The 13574-nt window shown below is 52.8% G+C and overlaps 1 protein-coding gene across 2 annotated transcripts in view; it reads right to left on the reverse strand.

The window, feature by feature from the left end:
• LOC148672621 (voltage-gated potassium channel subunit beta-3) overlaps positions 1-13574 on the reverse strand; it is a 34232-nt gene that overhangs the window by 18676 nt on the left and 1982 nt on the right. Inside the window, exon 1 of one of the 2 annotated variants that reach the window (XM_088628423.1) lies at positions 4672-6445. The exons of the other annotated variant lie outside the window; for it this stretch is intronic. Coding sequence (XP_088484549.1) covers positions 4672-4937 — 266 coding nt within the window. The 5' untranslated portion in view covers positions 4938-6445. Of the gene's footprint in view, positions 1-4671; positions 6446-13574 lie in introns of those variants that run through there. 2 annotated transcript variants of the gene reach the window in all.

The raw sequence follows: 13574 nt of genomic DNA on the forward strand, positions 1-13574 counted from the left end.
ACTCACAGAGTGATTTAGAGAGCACACGTGATTTAAGATCAACAAGAGGACAATGTCTCATGGGAGATATACTTACTGACTTGCTCACTGGGTCCCTGAACTTTGTAAACGGCACTGTAAATATGGAAAAATGTGTGTCTAACTATCCAGCGAGAGAGGGGAATACAGAAGAATTATATGTGGGGTGAGACAAGATATCTCATTCCCAGGCTTTGCGATTGTTCATCCAATTGTAACTGAAGCAGTTTCAGTGAGCAAATGATAGCATCAGTATACAGAGTCTGTATATACACCAGCTGTACCCTATATATAGACTATATTAAGCACTTGTACAAAATATGCATTATCTACATAGGAGGAACACAATCTGTACAGAATATATAAAAAACAATACATATATATACAGCAGGTGTACAGTGTGTATAGCGTATGTATACAGCAGGTGTAGAGTGTTTGCACTGTATGTATCCAGCAGGTGTACAATGTGTAAAGTGCATATACAGCAGTGTACAGTGTGGCAGTATATACAACAGGTGTACAGTATATACAGTACAGTATATAAACCAAGTGTACAGTGTATATACACCAGGTTTACAGTGTGTATAGTGTGTACAGTATAGATACAGGAGGTGTACATACAGCAGGGTATATACAGTATATACAGTACAGCAGGTGTACAGTGTAGATGCAGCAGGTGTACACTATGTACAGTGTAGAAACTGCAGGTACAGTATATGGAACCTACGCATCAGGAGGTAATACAAGATATACAGTATCTAGTCATTCAGTCATCTACGTAACAGGATTGTGGTGTTTACAGCCTTGTGCAATTGTTAAACAGCGCGCTATTTCAGCCTGGCAGAATGCTCAGTGTGTGTGTGTGGGGGGGGGGGTCGGTCTGTGTTGCTTTTGCATGAAGAGGTAATTTTGGAGGGTAATTCTCCTCATGTGCTGATTGTTTTGGAGTGAAAGTGCCTCCCGAACGCTGCACTGCGACGGCACTATCGCTAGCGCAGGGTCCCCATATGGAGGCAAGGAACAGGCCCTGCGAGATTGCCCATCGCCTGGTTAATGGAGGGTGGCTCTGATTAATGCTTTTGTCTAATTGGTTATCGCTGGCATTTAAAGCAGGCCAGCGGGGATTTGGCGGGGTCTTATTTAGCTCCCCTGCAGACAGATATAACGCTGTGTCTGTGGGAGCTTTGAAGAAGGGAATCAGTTTCGGTCCAAAGGAGAAACTTCTACATATTTCTACTGTGAAGTAACATCAATCCTTGTACTCCAGCTGCACCCCATTGCTGAAGAGGGTGAGAAATGCACAACGACTTTCACTGGAATCATTCCCTCCCCTCCAGTCAGAGCCGCCAGCCATTTTTCTATGAGCCCCTGCAGTGCCTACAGTAGAGTGAGCACCAAACTATAGGAATAATACAGCTCTCACCGACAGCACTGAGAGATCACAGCAGAGTGAGCACTGACTGGAGGAGACACAGCTCTCACTGACAGCACTGAGAGATCACAGCAGAGTGAGCACTGACTGGAGGAGAGACGCAGCTCTCACTGACAGCACTGAGAGATCACAGCAGAGTGAGCACTGACTGGAGGAGAGACGCAGCTCTCACTGACAGCACTGAGAGATCACAAGCAGAGTGGACACTGACTGGAGGAGACACAGCTCTCACTGACAGCACTGAGAGATCACAGCAGAGTGAGCACTGACTGGAGGAGAGACACAGCTCTCACTGACAGCACTGAGAGATCACAGCAGAGTGAGCACTGACTGGAGGAGAGACGCAGCTCTCACTGACAGCACTGAGAGATCACAGCAGAGTGAGCACTGACTGGAGGAGAGACACAGCTCTCACTGACAGCACTGAGAGATCACAGCAGAGTGGACACTGACTGGAGGAGAGACACAGCTCTCACTGACAGCACTGAGAGATCACAAGCAGAGTGGACACTGACTGGAGGAGACACAGCTCTCACTGACAGCACTGAGAGATCACAGCAGAGTGAGCACTGACTGGAGGAGAGACACAGCTCTCACTGACAGCACTGAGAGATCACAGCAGAGTGAGCACTGACTGGAGGAGAGACACAGCTCTCACTGACAGCACTGAGAGATCACAGCAGAGTGAGCACTGACTGGAGGAGAGACGCAGCTCTCACTGACAGCACTGAGAGATCACAGCAGAGTGAGCACTGACTGGAGGAGAGACACAGCTCTCACTGACAGCACTGAGAGATCACAGCAGAGTGAGCACTGACTGGAGGAGAGACACAGCTCTCACTGACAGCACTGAGAGATCACAGCAGAGTGAGCACTGACTGGAGGAGAGACGCAGCTCTCACTGACAGCACTGAGAGATCACAGCAGAGTGAGCACTGACTGGAGGAGAGACGCAGCTCTCACTGACAGCACTGAGAGATCACAAGCAGAGTGGACACTGACTGGAGGAGACACAGCTCTCACTGACAGCACTGAGAGATCACAGCAGAGTGAGCACTGACTGGAGGAGAGACACAGCTCTCACTGACAGCACTGAGAGATCACAGCAGAGTGAGCACTGACTGGAGGAGAGACACAGCTCTCACTGACAGCACTGAGAGATCACAGCAGAGTGAGCACTGACTGGAGGAGAGACGCAGCTCTCACTGACAGCACTGAGAGATCACAGCAGAGTGAGCACTGACTGGAGGAGAGACACAGCTCTCACTGACAGCACTGAGAGATCACAGCAGAGTGGACACTGACTGGAGGAGAGACACAGCTCTCACTGACAGCACTGAGAGATCACAAGCAGAGTGGACACTGACTGGAGGAGACACAGCTCTCACTGACAGCACTGAGAGATCACAGCAGAGTGAGCACTGACTGGAGGAGAGACACAGCTCTCACTGACAGCACTGAGAGATCACAGCAGAGTGAGCACTGACTGGAGGAGAGACACAGCTCTCACTGACAGCACTGAGAGATCACAGCAGAGTGAGCACTGACTGGAGGAGAGACGCAGCTCTCACTGACAGCACTGAGAGATCACAGCAGAGTGAGCACTGACTGGAGGAGAGACGCAGCTCTCACTGACAGCACTGAGAGATCACAAGCAGAGTGGACACTGACTGGAGGAGACACAGCTCTCACTGACAGCACTGAGAGATCACAGCAGAGTGAGCACTGACTGGAGGAGAGACACAGCTCTCACTGACAGCACTGAGAGATCACAGCAGAGTGAGCACTGACTGGAGGAGAGACACAGCTCTCACTGACAGCACTGAGAGATCACAGCAGAGTGAGCACTGACTGGAGGAGAGACGCAGCTCTCACTGACAGCACTGAGAGATCACAGCAGAGTGAGCACTGACTGGAGGAGAGACACAGCTCTCACTGACAGCACTGAGAGATCACAGCAGAGTGGACACTGACTGGAGGAGAGACACAGCTCTCACTGACAGCACTGAGAGATCACAAGCAGAGTGGACACTGACTGGAGGAGACACAGCTCTCACTGACAGCACTGAGAGATCACAGCAGAGTGAGCACTGACTGGAGGAGAGACACAGCTCTCACTGACAGCACTGAGAGATCACAGCAGAGTGAGCACTGACTGGAGGAGAGACACAGCTCTCACTGACAGCACTGAGAGATCACAGCAGAGTGAGCACTGACTGGAGGAGAGACGCAGCTCTCACTGACAGCACTGAGAGATCACAGCAGAGTGAGCACTGACTGGAGGAGAGACGCAGCTCTCACTGACAGCACTGAGAGATCACAGCAGAGTGAGCACTGACTGGAGGAGAGACAGCTCTCACTGACAGCACTGAGAGATCACAGCAGAGTGAGCACTGACTGGAGGAGAGACGCAGCTCTCACTGACAGCACTGAGAGATCACAGCAGAGTGAGCATGGACTGGAGGAGAGACAGCTCTCACTGACATTTGCCCTAAAATTTTACCCACAAGCAAAGCAAGGCTTTCAAAAGCCCCAGAAAGAAATCCCTCACCTGTCCTCACAGCAACCTTTTCACATTCCACCCTTCACATTCCTTTAAAGTCAAGACTGCTTCAGCTAAGCAAACAAAAGAAAAAGCCTTCCACCCCCTTGCAGAACACTGCTTTTACTTTAGCCCAAAAATGACATCCCTTAAAATGTCCTGACAGGAGCCCAACACCCACTGTTATGCCCAGTGACTGTTTAAAGTGGAGGCCAGCTGAGGTCACTCTAAAAGAATTGAAAAAAAACAATAAAACTTCCAAACAGGAAAGAGACGCAAACCCGATCTCCTGTCAGCATCACAGCCTCCGGGGAGGCTGAGAAATACAGCAGAACACTTCCAAGCAAGTGTCACTCTATCTTGCACACTCACTCACATCTTGTTAGTGCACGCAGACACATACCGTGTTAGTGCACACTCACACATACCATGTTAGTGCAAACTCACACACACGTTAGTGCACATACTGTACACACCGTGACAGTGCACACTCACATCACGTTAGTGCACGCAGACACACACCATGTTAGTGCACACTCACTAAAATCATGTTAGTGTGACACATTACGCATCACATTACATTCATCCCTGCGCCTCAAACGTCATAAAACACAGAGAAGAGAGGTGAGAGTGTGCCAGTGAGCAGCTGTGAGAGGAAGAGGAGGAAGAGGAGGCTCACCTGTACTTCATGCTGCTGGAGCGGCTGCCCGACTCCTTCAGGTGCACGGGCAGCTGAGCGGAGCTCTGGACCACGCTGCGGGTCATCACGGCGACAGTGCGGCCCTTACTTGGCGCAGGGGCGAGGTTGTGGTGGTGCCCCATCCCGTTGCCCCCCTGCCCTCCGCCGGGGCAGCTGCCCAGGGGCGTGGAGCGGAGCCCGCAGAGCCGGTCCTCGCTGCTGCGGCTCTTCAGATTGTGCTCGGTGCACGCGAAGGACACCTGCATCCTGCCGGCTCACCACGACGTTCCCACGCGTACCGGGCAGCTCGCTTGCCGGAGGTGCTGAATGTGGGGTCGGCTGCCGCCCTGTTTTCTTGACTGGCACAGCTCAACGCACACGATGGCCAGTCTCTGGACTGGTACTGCACAACCTGAGCTCTAGGCCGCACTGGAACTTCCAAATGCACGTAATGTCAAGCCAGCTTAGTGTACAAGACGGGCCTGGCACACAGCTGCTAACCGACGCTTTCACAATGCCAAGCGTGCCCTGACCTGGCACAGCAAGCCAATCCAGACTGGCCCTGCACAACCCAACCCACTGCACTGGCACTAACACACCAACACCATACCAGGCCTGGCACTGCACTGCACTGGCACTACCTTTCAAGTCCTGACTAGCATGCAGAGACAGTGCTGGCAAAACCTCCCGGCACCAGTCGGGCACAACACCAACCTGCCCACACAGATGTTGGCACCAAAAGGGCAATCAGATGACAAGCTGGCAGGCCCGGCCAAACATCCCTGAATTGCGCTGACCCGCCAACAGCACTGCCAGGCCCACACACCAGCCCTTAACAAGGCAGCCACAGCAGGACCAGGGCCCTGACCTCCGCCAACCGGGTCTCTCACAGAACAGGCCCCTCTTACCAGAAACGCCAACTGGCGAAGGACCTGAGAGCCTGAGCGGACCAGAGAGGATCTCAGAGGATCTCAGAGGACCAGAGAGGATCTCAGAGGATCTCAGAGGACCTGAGAGATCCAGAGAGGACCAGAGAGATCCAGAGAGGACCAGAGAGATCCAGAGAGGACCTCAGAGGACCTGATTACAGCTGCTGACCCGACGAGGCCGTCAGAAGTCTCCCTGTCTATTGTAACAGCAGCAGGAGCAGCGGTTGCAGGGCTAATTGATTAATTGAGAAAGGGCCTGGATTAGCTGGAGAGCGCTCTCTTCCCATTGCTCTGCCCTCTCCGTCGCGGGTCCGGGCTCCGATGTGACCTGTGCTCCAGCCCAGCTCCTCGCCGACACACACACACACACACACACACACTCCACGCCACTCCGAGGAGCACCTGCCCGCTCGCTCCTCCCCCCCCGCTCTGCGTCTCTCCCCGGCTCCCCTTGCCGCTGACTGATTGATCCGAAAGGAGCCGATCTGTTGGCAGATCCCTCCAGCGGCGACCTGCGCTGAGCGCAGAGAGAGAGGCGGAGCGCGTCCCGGCCCGGGCTCTGTCCGATCGCTGCTGCTCCTCTGCTCCTCCGCGACGAAAGCCCCGGCACGCTCCTCCTGTCCCGCACACACACACACAGTGAGAGACGGTAGAACCGGCTGTCCACACTGCCTCTCGCTCGCCGGCTCGCTGGCTCGCTGGCGCACTGGCTCACACACGCTGCCACCACGGACAGAATGCAACAAAAATAAAATTTCATTTGAATACAAACCACTCCCTTCCCTACACACTCATCCTCCTGCAGCTCTCCCTCCCCTCCTCCTCCCCCCATCTCTCTCCCTCTCTCTGTCACTCTCCCTCCCTCCCCCTCCCTCTCCCTGCATCACAGCCAGGGACTGCTGCTGCTGCACAGGCTGTTAACCCCTCGCGGCCCGCTGCCGAGTCTGCCGCAAAGCTTCAGCAACTCCAAGGCGTTGCTAATGGCTGAGAGGGTGGGGGAGCAGGACAGGGCTGGACAGGGGATTAACCATCTCCTCCCCCCTCCCCCTACACACACACACAAAACCACCGCCAGACAAAAAAGGAAATAATTCTAAGAGAAAACACAGTGAACTCAGCAGAAAAAGACAGCAAACTACAGAAGAAGAAAGAGATAGACAAAACACAAAAAACAGGAGGCACAGACAGCCTACCCCTGAGCTGTACACCAGCCCTACAGACACTGACATTGTACACCAGCCCTACAGAGACACTGACACTGTACACCAGTCCTACAGAGACACTGACGCTGTACACCAGCCTTACAGAGACACTGACACTGTACACCGGCCCTACAGAGACACTGACGCTGTACACCAGCCCTACAGAGACACTGACACTGTACACCAGCCCTACAGACACTGACACTGTACACCAGTCCTACAGAGACACTGACGCTGTACACCGGCCCTACAGAAACACTGACGCTGTATACCAGTCCTACAGAGACACTGACGCTGTACACCAGCCCTACAGACACTGACACTGTACACCAGCCCTACAGAGACACTGACACTGTACACCGGCCCTACAGAGACACTGACACTGTACACCAGCCCTACAGACACTGACACTGTACACCAGTCCTACAGAGACACTGACACTGTACACCAGCCCTACAGAGACACTGACGCTGTACACCAGTCCTACAGAGACACTGACGCTGTACTCCAGCCCTACAGAGACACTGACACTGTACACCGGCCCTACAGAGACACTGACACTGTACACCGGCCCTACAGAGACACTGACACTGTACACCGGCCCTACAGAGACACTGACGCTGTACTCCAGCCCTACAGAGACACTGACACTGTACACCAGTCCTACAGAGACACTGACACTGTACACCGGCCCTACAGAGACACTGACACTGTACACCAGTCCTACAGAGACACTGACGCTGTACACCGGTCCTACAGAGACACTGACGCTGTACACCGGTCCTACAGAGACACTGACTCTGTACACCGGCCCTACAGAGACACTGACGCTGTACACCAGTCCTACAGAGACACTGACACTGTACACCGGCCCTACAGAGACACTGACACTGTACACCAGTCCTACAGAGACACTGACGCTGTACACCGGTCCTACAGAGACACTGACGCTGTACACCGGTCCTACAGAGACACTGACTCTGTACACCGGCCCTACAGAGACACTGACGCTGTACACCAGTCCTACAGAGACACTGCCGCTGTACTCCAGTCCTACAGAGACACTGACACTGTACACCAGCCCTACAGAGACACTGACGCTGTACACCAGTCCTACAGAGACACTGACACTGTACACCGGCCCTACAGACACTGACGCTGTACACCGGCCCTACAGAGACACTGACACTGTACACCGGCCCTACAGAGACACTGACACTGTACACCGGCCCTACAGAGACACTGACACTGTACACCGGCCCTACAGAGACACTGACGCTGTACACCAGTCCTACAGAGACACTGACGCTGTACACCGGTCCTACAGAGACACTGACGCTGTACACAGGCCCTACAGAAAGTGACACTATACACAAGTCCTACAGAGACACTGACACTGTACACCAGCCCTACAGACAGTGACACTGTACACCAGCCCTACAGAGACACTGACACTGTACACCAGCCCTACAGAGACACTGACACTATACACCAGCCCTACAGAGACACTGACACTGTACACCAGCCCTACAGAGACACTGACACTGTACACCGGCCCTACAGAGACACTGACACTGTACACCAGCCCTACAGACACTGACACTGTACACCAGTCCTACAGAGACACTGACACTGTACACCAGCCCTACAGAGACACTGACGCTGTACACCAGTCCTACAGAGACACTGACGCTGTACTCCAGCCCTACAGAGACACTGACACTGTACACCGGCCCTACAGAGACACTGACACTGTACACCGGCCCTACAGAGACACTGACACTGTACACCGGCCCTACAGAGACACTGACGCTGTACACCGGTCCTACAGAGACACTGACGCTGTACACCGGTCCTACAGAGACACTGACTCTGTACACCGGCCCTACAGAGACACTGACACTGTACACAGGCCCTACAGAGACACTGACGCTGTACACCGGTCCTACAGAGACACTGACGCTGTACACCGGTCCTACAGAGACACTGCCGCTGTACTCCAGTCCTACAGAGACACTGACGCTGTACACCGGCCCTACAGAGACACTGACGCTGTACACCAGTCCTACAGAGACACTGATGCTGTACACCAGCCCTACAGAGACACTGACACTGTACACCAGTCCTACAGAGACACTGACGCTGTACACCGGCCCTACAGAGACACTGACGCTGTACACCAGTCCTACAGAGACACTGATGCTGTACACCAGCCCTACAGAGACACTGACACTGTACACCAGTCCTACAGAGACACTGACGCTGTACACCGGCCCTACAGAGACACTGACGCTGTACACCGGTCCTACAGAGACACTGACACTGTACACCAGTCCTACAGAGACACTGCCGCTGTACTCCAGTCCTACAGAGACACTGACACTGTACACCAGCCCTACAGAGACACTGACGCTGTACACCAGTCCTACAGAGACACTGACGCTGTACTCCAGCCCTACAGAGACACTGACACTGTACACCGGCCCTACAGAGACACTGACACTGTACACCGGCCCTACAGAGACACTGACACTGTACACCGGCCCTACAGAGACACTGACGCTGTACACCGGTCCTACAGAGACACTGACGCTGTACACCGGTCCTACAGAGACACTGACTCTGTACACCGGCCCTACAGAGACACTGACGCTGTACACCGGCCCTACAGAGACAATGACGCTGTACACCGGTCCTACAGAGACACTGACGCTGTACACCGGCCCTACAGAGACACTGACGCTGTACACCAGTCCTACAGAGAATTCTTACACAAAACCTGTAGTGAACTGACACCAACAGCGGTAAGAGACTTTTGCTGTGAGTTGTGGTGCCAGTATGAAGTAGTGATGTTTTATTGATTGTGAATGCTGCCCTCCACTCTCCTGCAAGGTCATCTGTCTGTAGAGCGAAGAATGAGCATCTGTCTCTCGCTGCCAGGCTCGGGCACACAAAGACACACATGCTCACAAAGACACACACACAGGCACACAAAGACACACAGGCACACATACTCACATAGACACACACCGGCACACACACTCAGAAAGACCCAGAGGCACACAAAGACCCACACAGGCACACACGCTCACAAAGATACACACACAGGCACACAAAGACACACACAGGCACACATGCTCACAAAAACACACACAGGCACACATACTCACATAGACACACACCGGCACACACACTCAGAAAGACACACACAGGCACACATGCTCAGAAAAAGACACACACAGGTACACACAGGCACACATGCTCACAAAGGCACACAGGCAGGACCTGTGGTCATACAGGCACACTATCTCACACCTTGCCTCAGGCAGAGAGCCCCCATGCACAACACACAGATACACACAGAGAGGACAGAGCGCACACACAGCACAGACCTTGCAATCAGCTTTTTCGGTGCTCAGTTTCTGTGCTGTCTTTAAATGTCAGGTGACACTGCTGTGTTTAAGGCTTAGGGCCCTTAAGGGGAGGGGTAACTAGAACTCCCCTTAAATTACAATCTGCCACTCCTCACTACCCGAAGCTGAGCTAGAAAACACTCTACAGCTCACCTGCTCAAAATGAGCCAGCACAAAGTTTCCTGGCAATTTAACATCCAGTTAATTCGCTGACCAATACCTAGAGGGGGGAAGGCCCTTTCCACTTATTATACCATCTCCAGCTTAACACCAGCAAGACCAAAGAAATGATCTTCGACTTTCGAAGGAATAAGTCTCCGCTGAACCTGTTTCCATCCAGGGTGAGGACATAGAGGGCGTTCATTCCTACAAGTACTTAGGGGTACACCTGGATGACAAGCTGGAGTGGTCTGATAACACTGACGCCCTGTACAAGAAAGGTCAGAGCCGACTCTATTTTCTTAGGAGACTCCGGACCTTTGGTGTGTGTGGAACACTGCTACACATTTTTTATGAATCAGAGGTGGCGGCGGCCATCTTCTACGCTGTGGTGGGCTGGGGCAGCAGCATCATGACAAAAGATGCAAAAAGGCTCAATAAACTTATCAAGAAGGCTGGCACTGTGTTGGGGATGAGCCTGGACCCCATGGAGGTGGTGGCCGAGAGGAGAATGCTGACCAAGCTCACAGCCATCATGAACAACGCCTCTCATCCGCTTCATGGGACTGTTACTGGGCAGCGGAGCACTTTTAGCAACAGACTGCTCCAGCTACGGTGTTCAAGGGAACGTTTCCGCAGGTCTTTCCTCCCGGCGGCTGTCAGGGTGTATAACCCTGCCCTAGGCTAGGACTGTTAGCCCTTCATTTGCTCGTCTATGGACAGCATGTTTGCTCCATTGTACTTTTTGGACAATCAGTCTGTATAAACCTATGCACATTTTGCACATAATTTATTGTTTTTACAGTGACTATGATCAGCACATTTTGCACACATCTATGTATGTATTTATTTTTATTTATTTTCTTGTCTTTTGTTTTATAACTATTCTGATGTCTGTTTTGCTTGTCTTGGGCTGGACTGCTGTAACACATCAATTTCCCTACGGGATTAATAAAGTATTATCTATCTATCCATCCATCCCAGGGATGTTTCTGGGGGATCTGCACTATGCTCCAAGCTACTGCCGTTATTGGGAACCTTCTTCCAGCTGATCCCTGAGTTTAGGATCCCTTCTGATAACTGAGTCCAGGATCCCTACTGATCCCTGACTCCAGGATCCCTACTGATCACTGAGTCCAAGATCCCTGGTGATCCTTGAGTCCAGAATCCTTACTGATCCTCAAATCAGTATCCCTGCTGATCCCCGAGTGCAAATGTTTTACCCATCTAGAGCTGTGGACACAACGATTGAGGTGATCTCCGGCCACTGTGGCAGCCAGCCACATGGTGCCAGGATCAGAAACCCACCAGCAGCAGTCTAGAGCCACTCCTCAGCCCCCGGCACGGCCATAGCCCAGCAGGGATCCCTGCTGAAGCACACCAGCTCTTTCACACTGGAGCTGGCCTCTCTTCTCAAGGCTCAGAGCAGCAGTTATCTTCTCTCCATGGCCTCTCACCTTTATCGGCGAGAGACCTGAAAGTGCGCTCTTCCAACTCCGATCGGGCTGCCGCCGGCGTGCGCCCCCTGCTGGGTTTCGAAGGCGTGCCAGAGGTGCAGGAGTGAAAGCAGGAGGCGCTCTATAGAGGCAGACGCTGTCCTGTGCTGTCTGTGGGCACAGGAGCTATTTTTACACACAGCTACCTGTCTGCTGTGATGCTGGAGGAGGGGGGTGGAGGGTGCTGAGTCAGGAGAAGGACTGGGAGAGGAAAGAGACAGATTGCACAGACATAGCCAGCTCCCTCCGGAGAGGCAGCACGTAAATCTGCCAGCGCCCTCGCAGCAGGCGTCCTAGACCGAACCCCCCCTCCCTGCTCGAGCCCGAGCTCACCCCACTGTCTGCGACATCGCCCGGGCTGAGCCCCCGCCACTACACCCTCCATGTTTTAAGTACCGATTTGAGAGAACACCCCATTGCACAGCTTGCAAGAAATCCTTCTGTTTCGACGGGCTGCTGGGGCTATGGCATGCAGGGGTCTGAGATATCGTCCGAGCTGAGCCCTAGCTGATATGTTTGGTTTGTTGGTAAACCTTGATTCAGAAATAAAAAGCCACCTAGCTATTTTGGTTCATTTCACATTTGACCAGCTGCAGGAGGATTCTCGAAACTGTCCCGATGAAGCCAGAAAGCTAGGGTGCTTCGTTCTGCTGCAAACTCACTTGTCTGTCTGTCCTGACGTAGTTTAAAATAAGATCGCAAAGCTCGAAATCACCTGCTTCTGTGCAAGGGCTTTCTGAAGCTGGTAAAACGTGGAGTGGCTCAGACTGCTGTACAATGGGAGTGTGACTGGCAACCCGGATCAACCCTGAGTGAATCATAACCATGTGGTGCAACATGAGTCTGATGAACACAACTGTAAAACCTGGAGAGGATCAGACTGCTCAGCGGGAGTCTGATTTGTCTGCTTGTGGCTGTTGCTCAGAAACCATGTATCCACAGCATTGCTAGCTTCGGTTCAATTAAGCTGTGTATGAGACACACGCCTAGCGATTGCTGTGCACAGCATTATGAGGCTGGGCTGCCCCGCACTGCCCTCGTGTGGAGGCACTCTGGTATGACAGCCACACGAGGCCACTGCAAAACTTGGGGCACTTTATTTTACAACCAGATGCAGAAAAACCAGTATCAGCAATTTCAGAAAACAGGAGCGCGCAAGCTTACAAATTGTTTTGACGAGGACGATAAGGAGCACATTTTGTCTGCTTAGCGTTCGGGTGTGTAATGGCAATAAAGAAGCCTGAGTGACAGTAAGAAACCCTCGATATCCTCAGGCTCCCAGATATTCCATCCATCCATTTTCTAACCACTTTATCCAGCGAAAGAGATGCGGGGGAACCTGAGCTTAACCCAGCAAGCAGCACCAACACAAATACACACACTTCTCTACCAGTACGTCTCTGGACTGTGGGAGGAAACGCGTGGAAACACACAGGGAGAACAGCACCCCGGGTCTGGAATTGAACCCGGGTCCCCAGAGCCGCGAGGCCTTGATGCATACCTCTGTGCCACCGTGCTGCCCTGCTGTCGCCTGCGATGAATGAAAATCCGGTATAAACCCGAGGCAGGAAGAACGAGGAACAGAATGAGCTTTGGACAGAGGCACTCCAGTTTGTCCATCAGAGTGTTAATCTGGAGTCCGGCCAGTCCGGCCCACATTCAAAAGGGCTCCACTGCTATGACGTCCATGCAGGTGTTGCCAGA

The sequence above is a fragment of the Lepisosteus platostomus genome, chromosome 4 (genome assembly GCF_059453375.1).
Source record: "Lepisosteus platostomus isolate fLepPlt1 chromosome 4, fLepPlt1.hap1, whole genome shotgun sequence".
In the NCBI taxonomy this organism is placed as follows: Eukaryota; Metazoa; Chordata; class Actinopteri; order Semionotiformes; family Lepisosteidae; genus Lepisosteus; species Lepisosteus platostomus.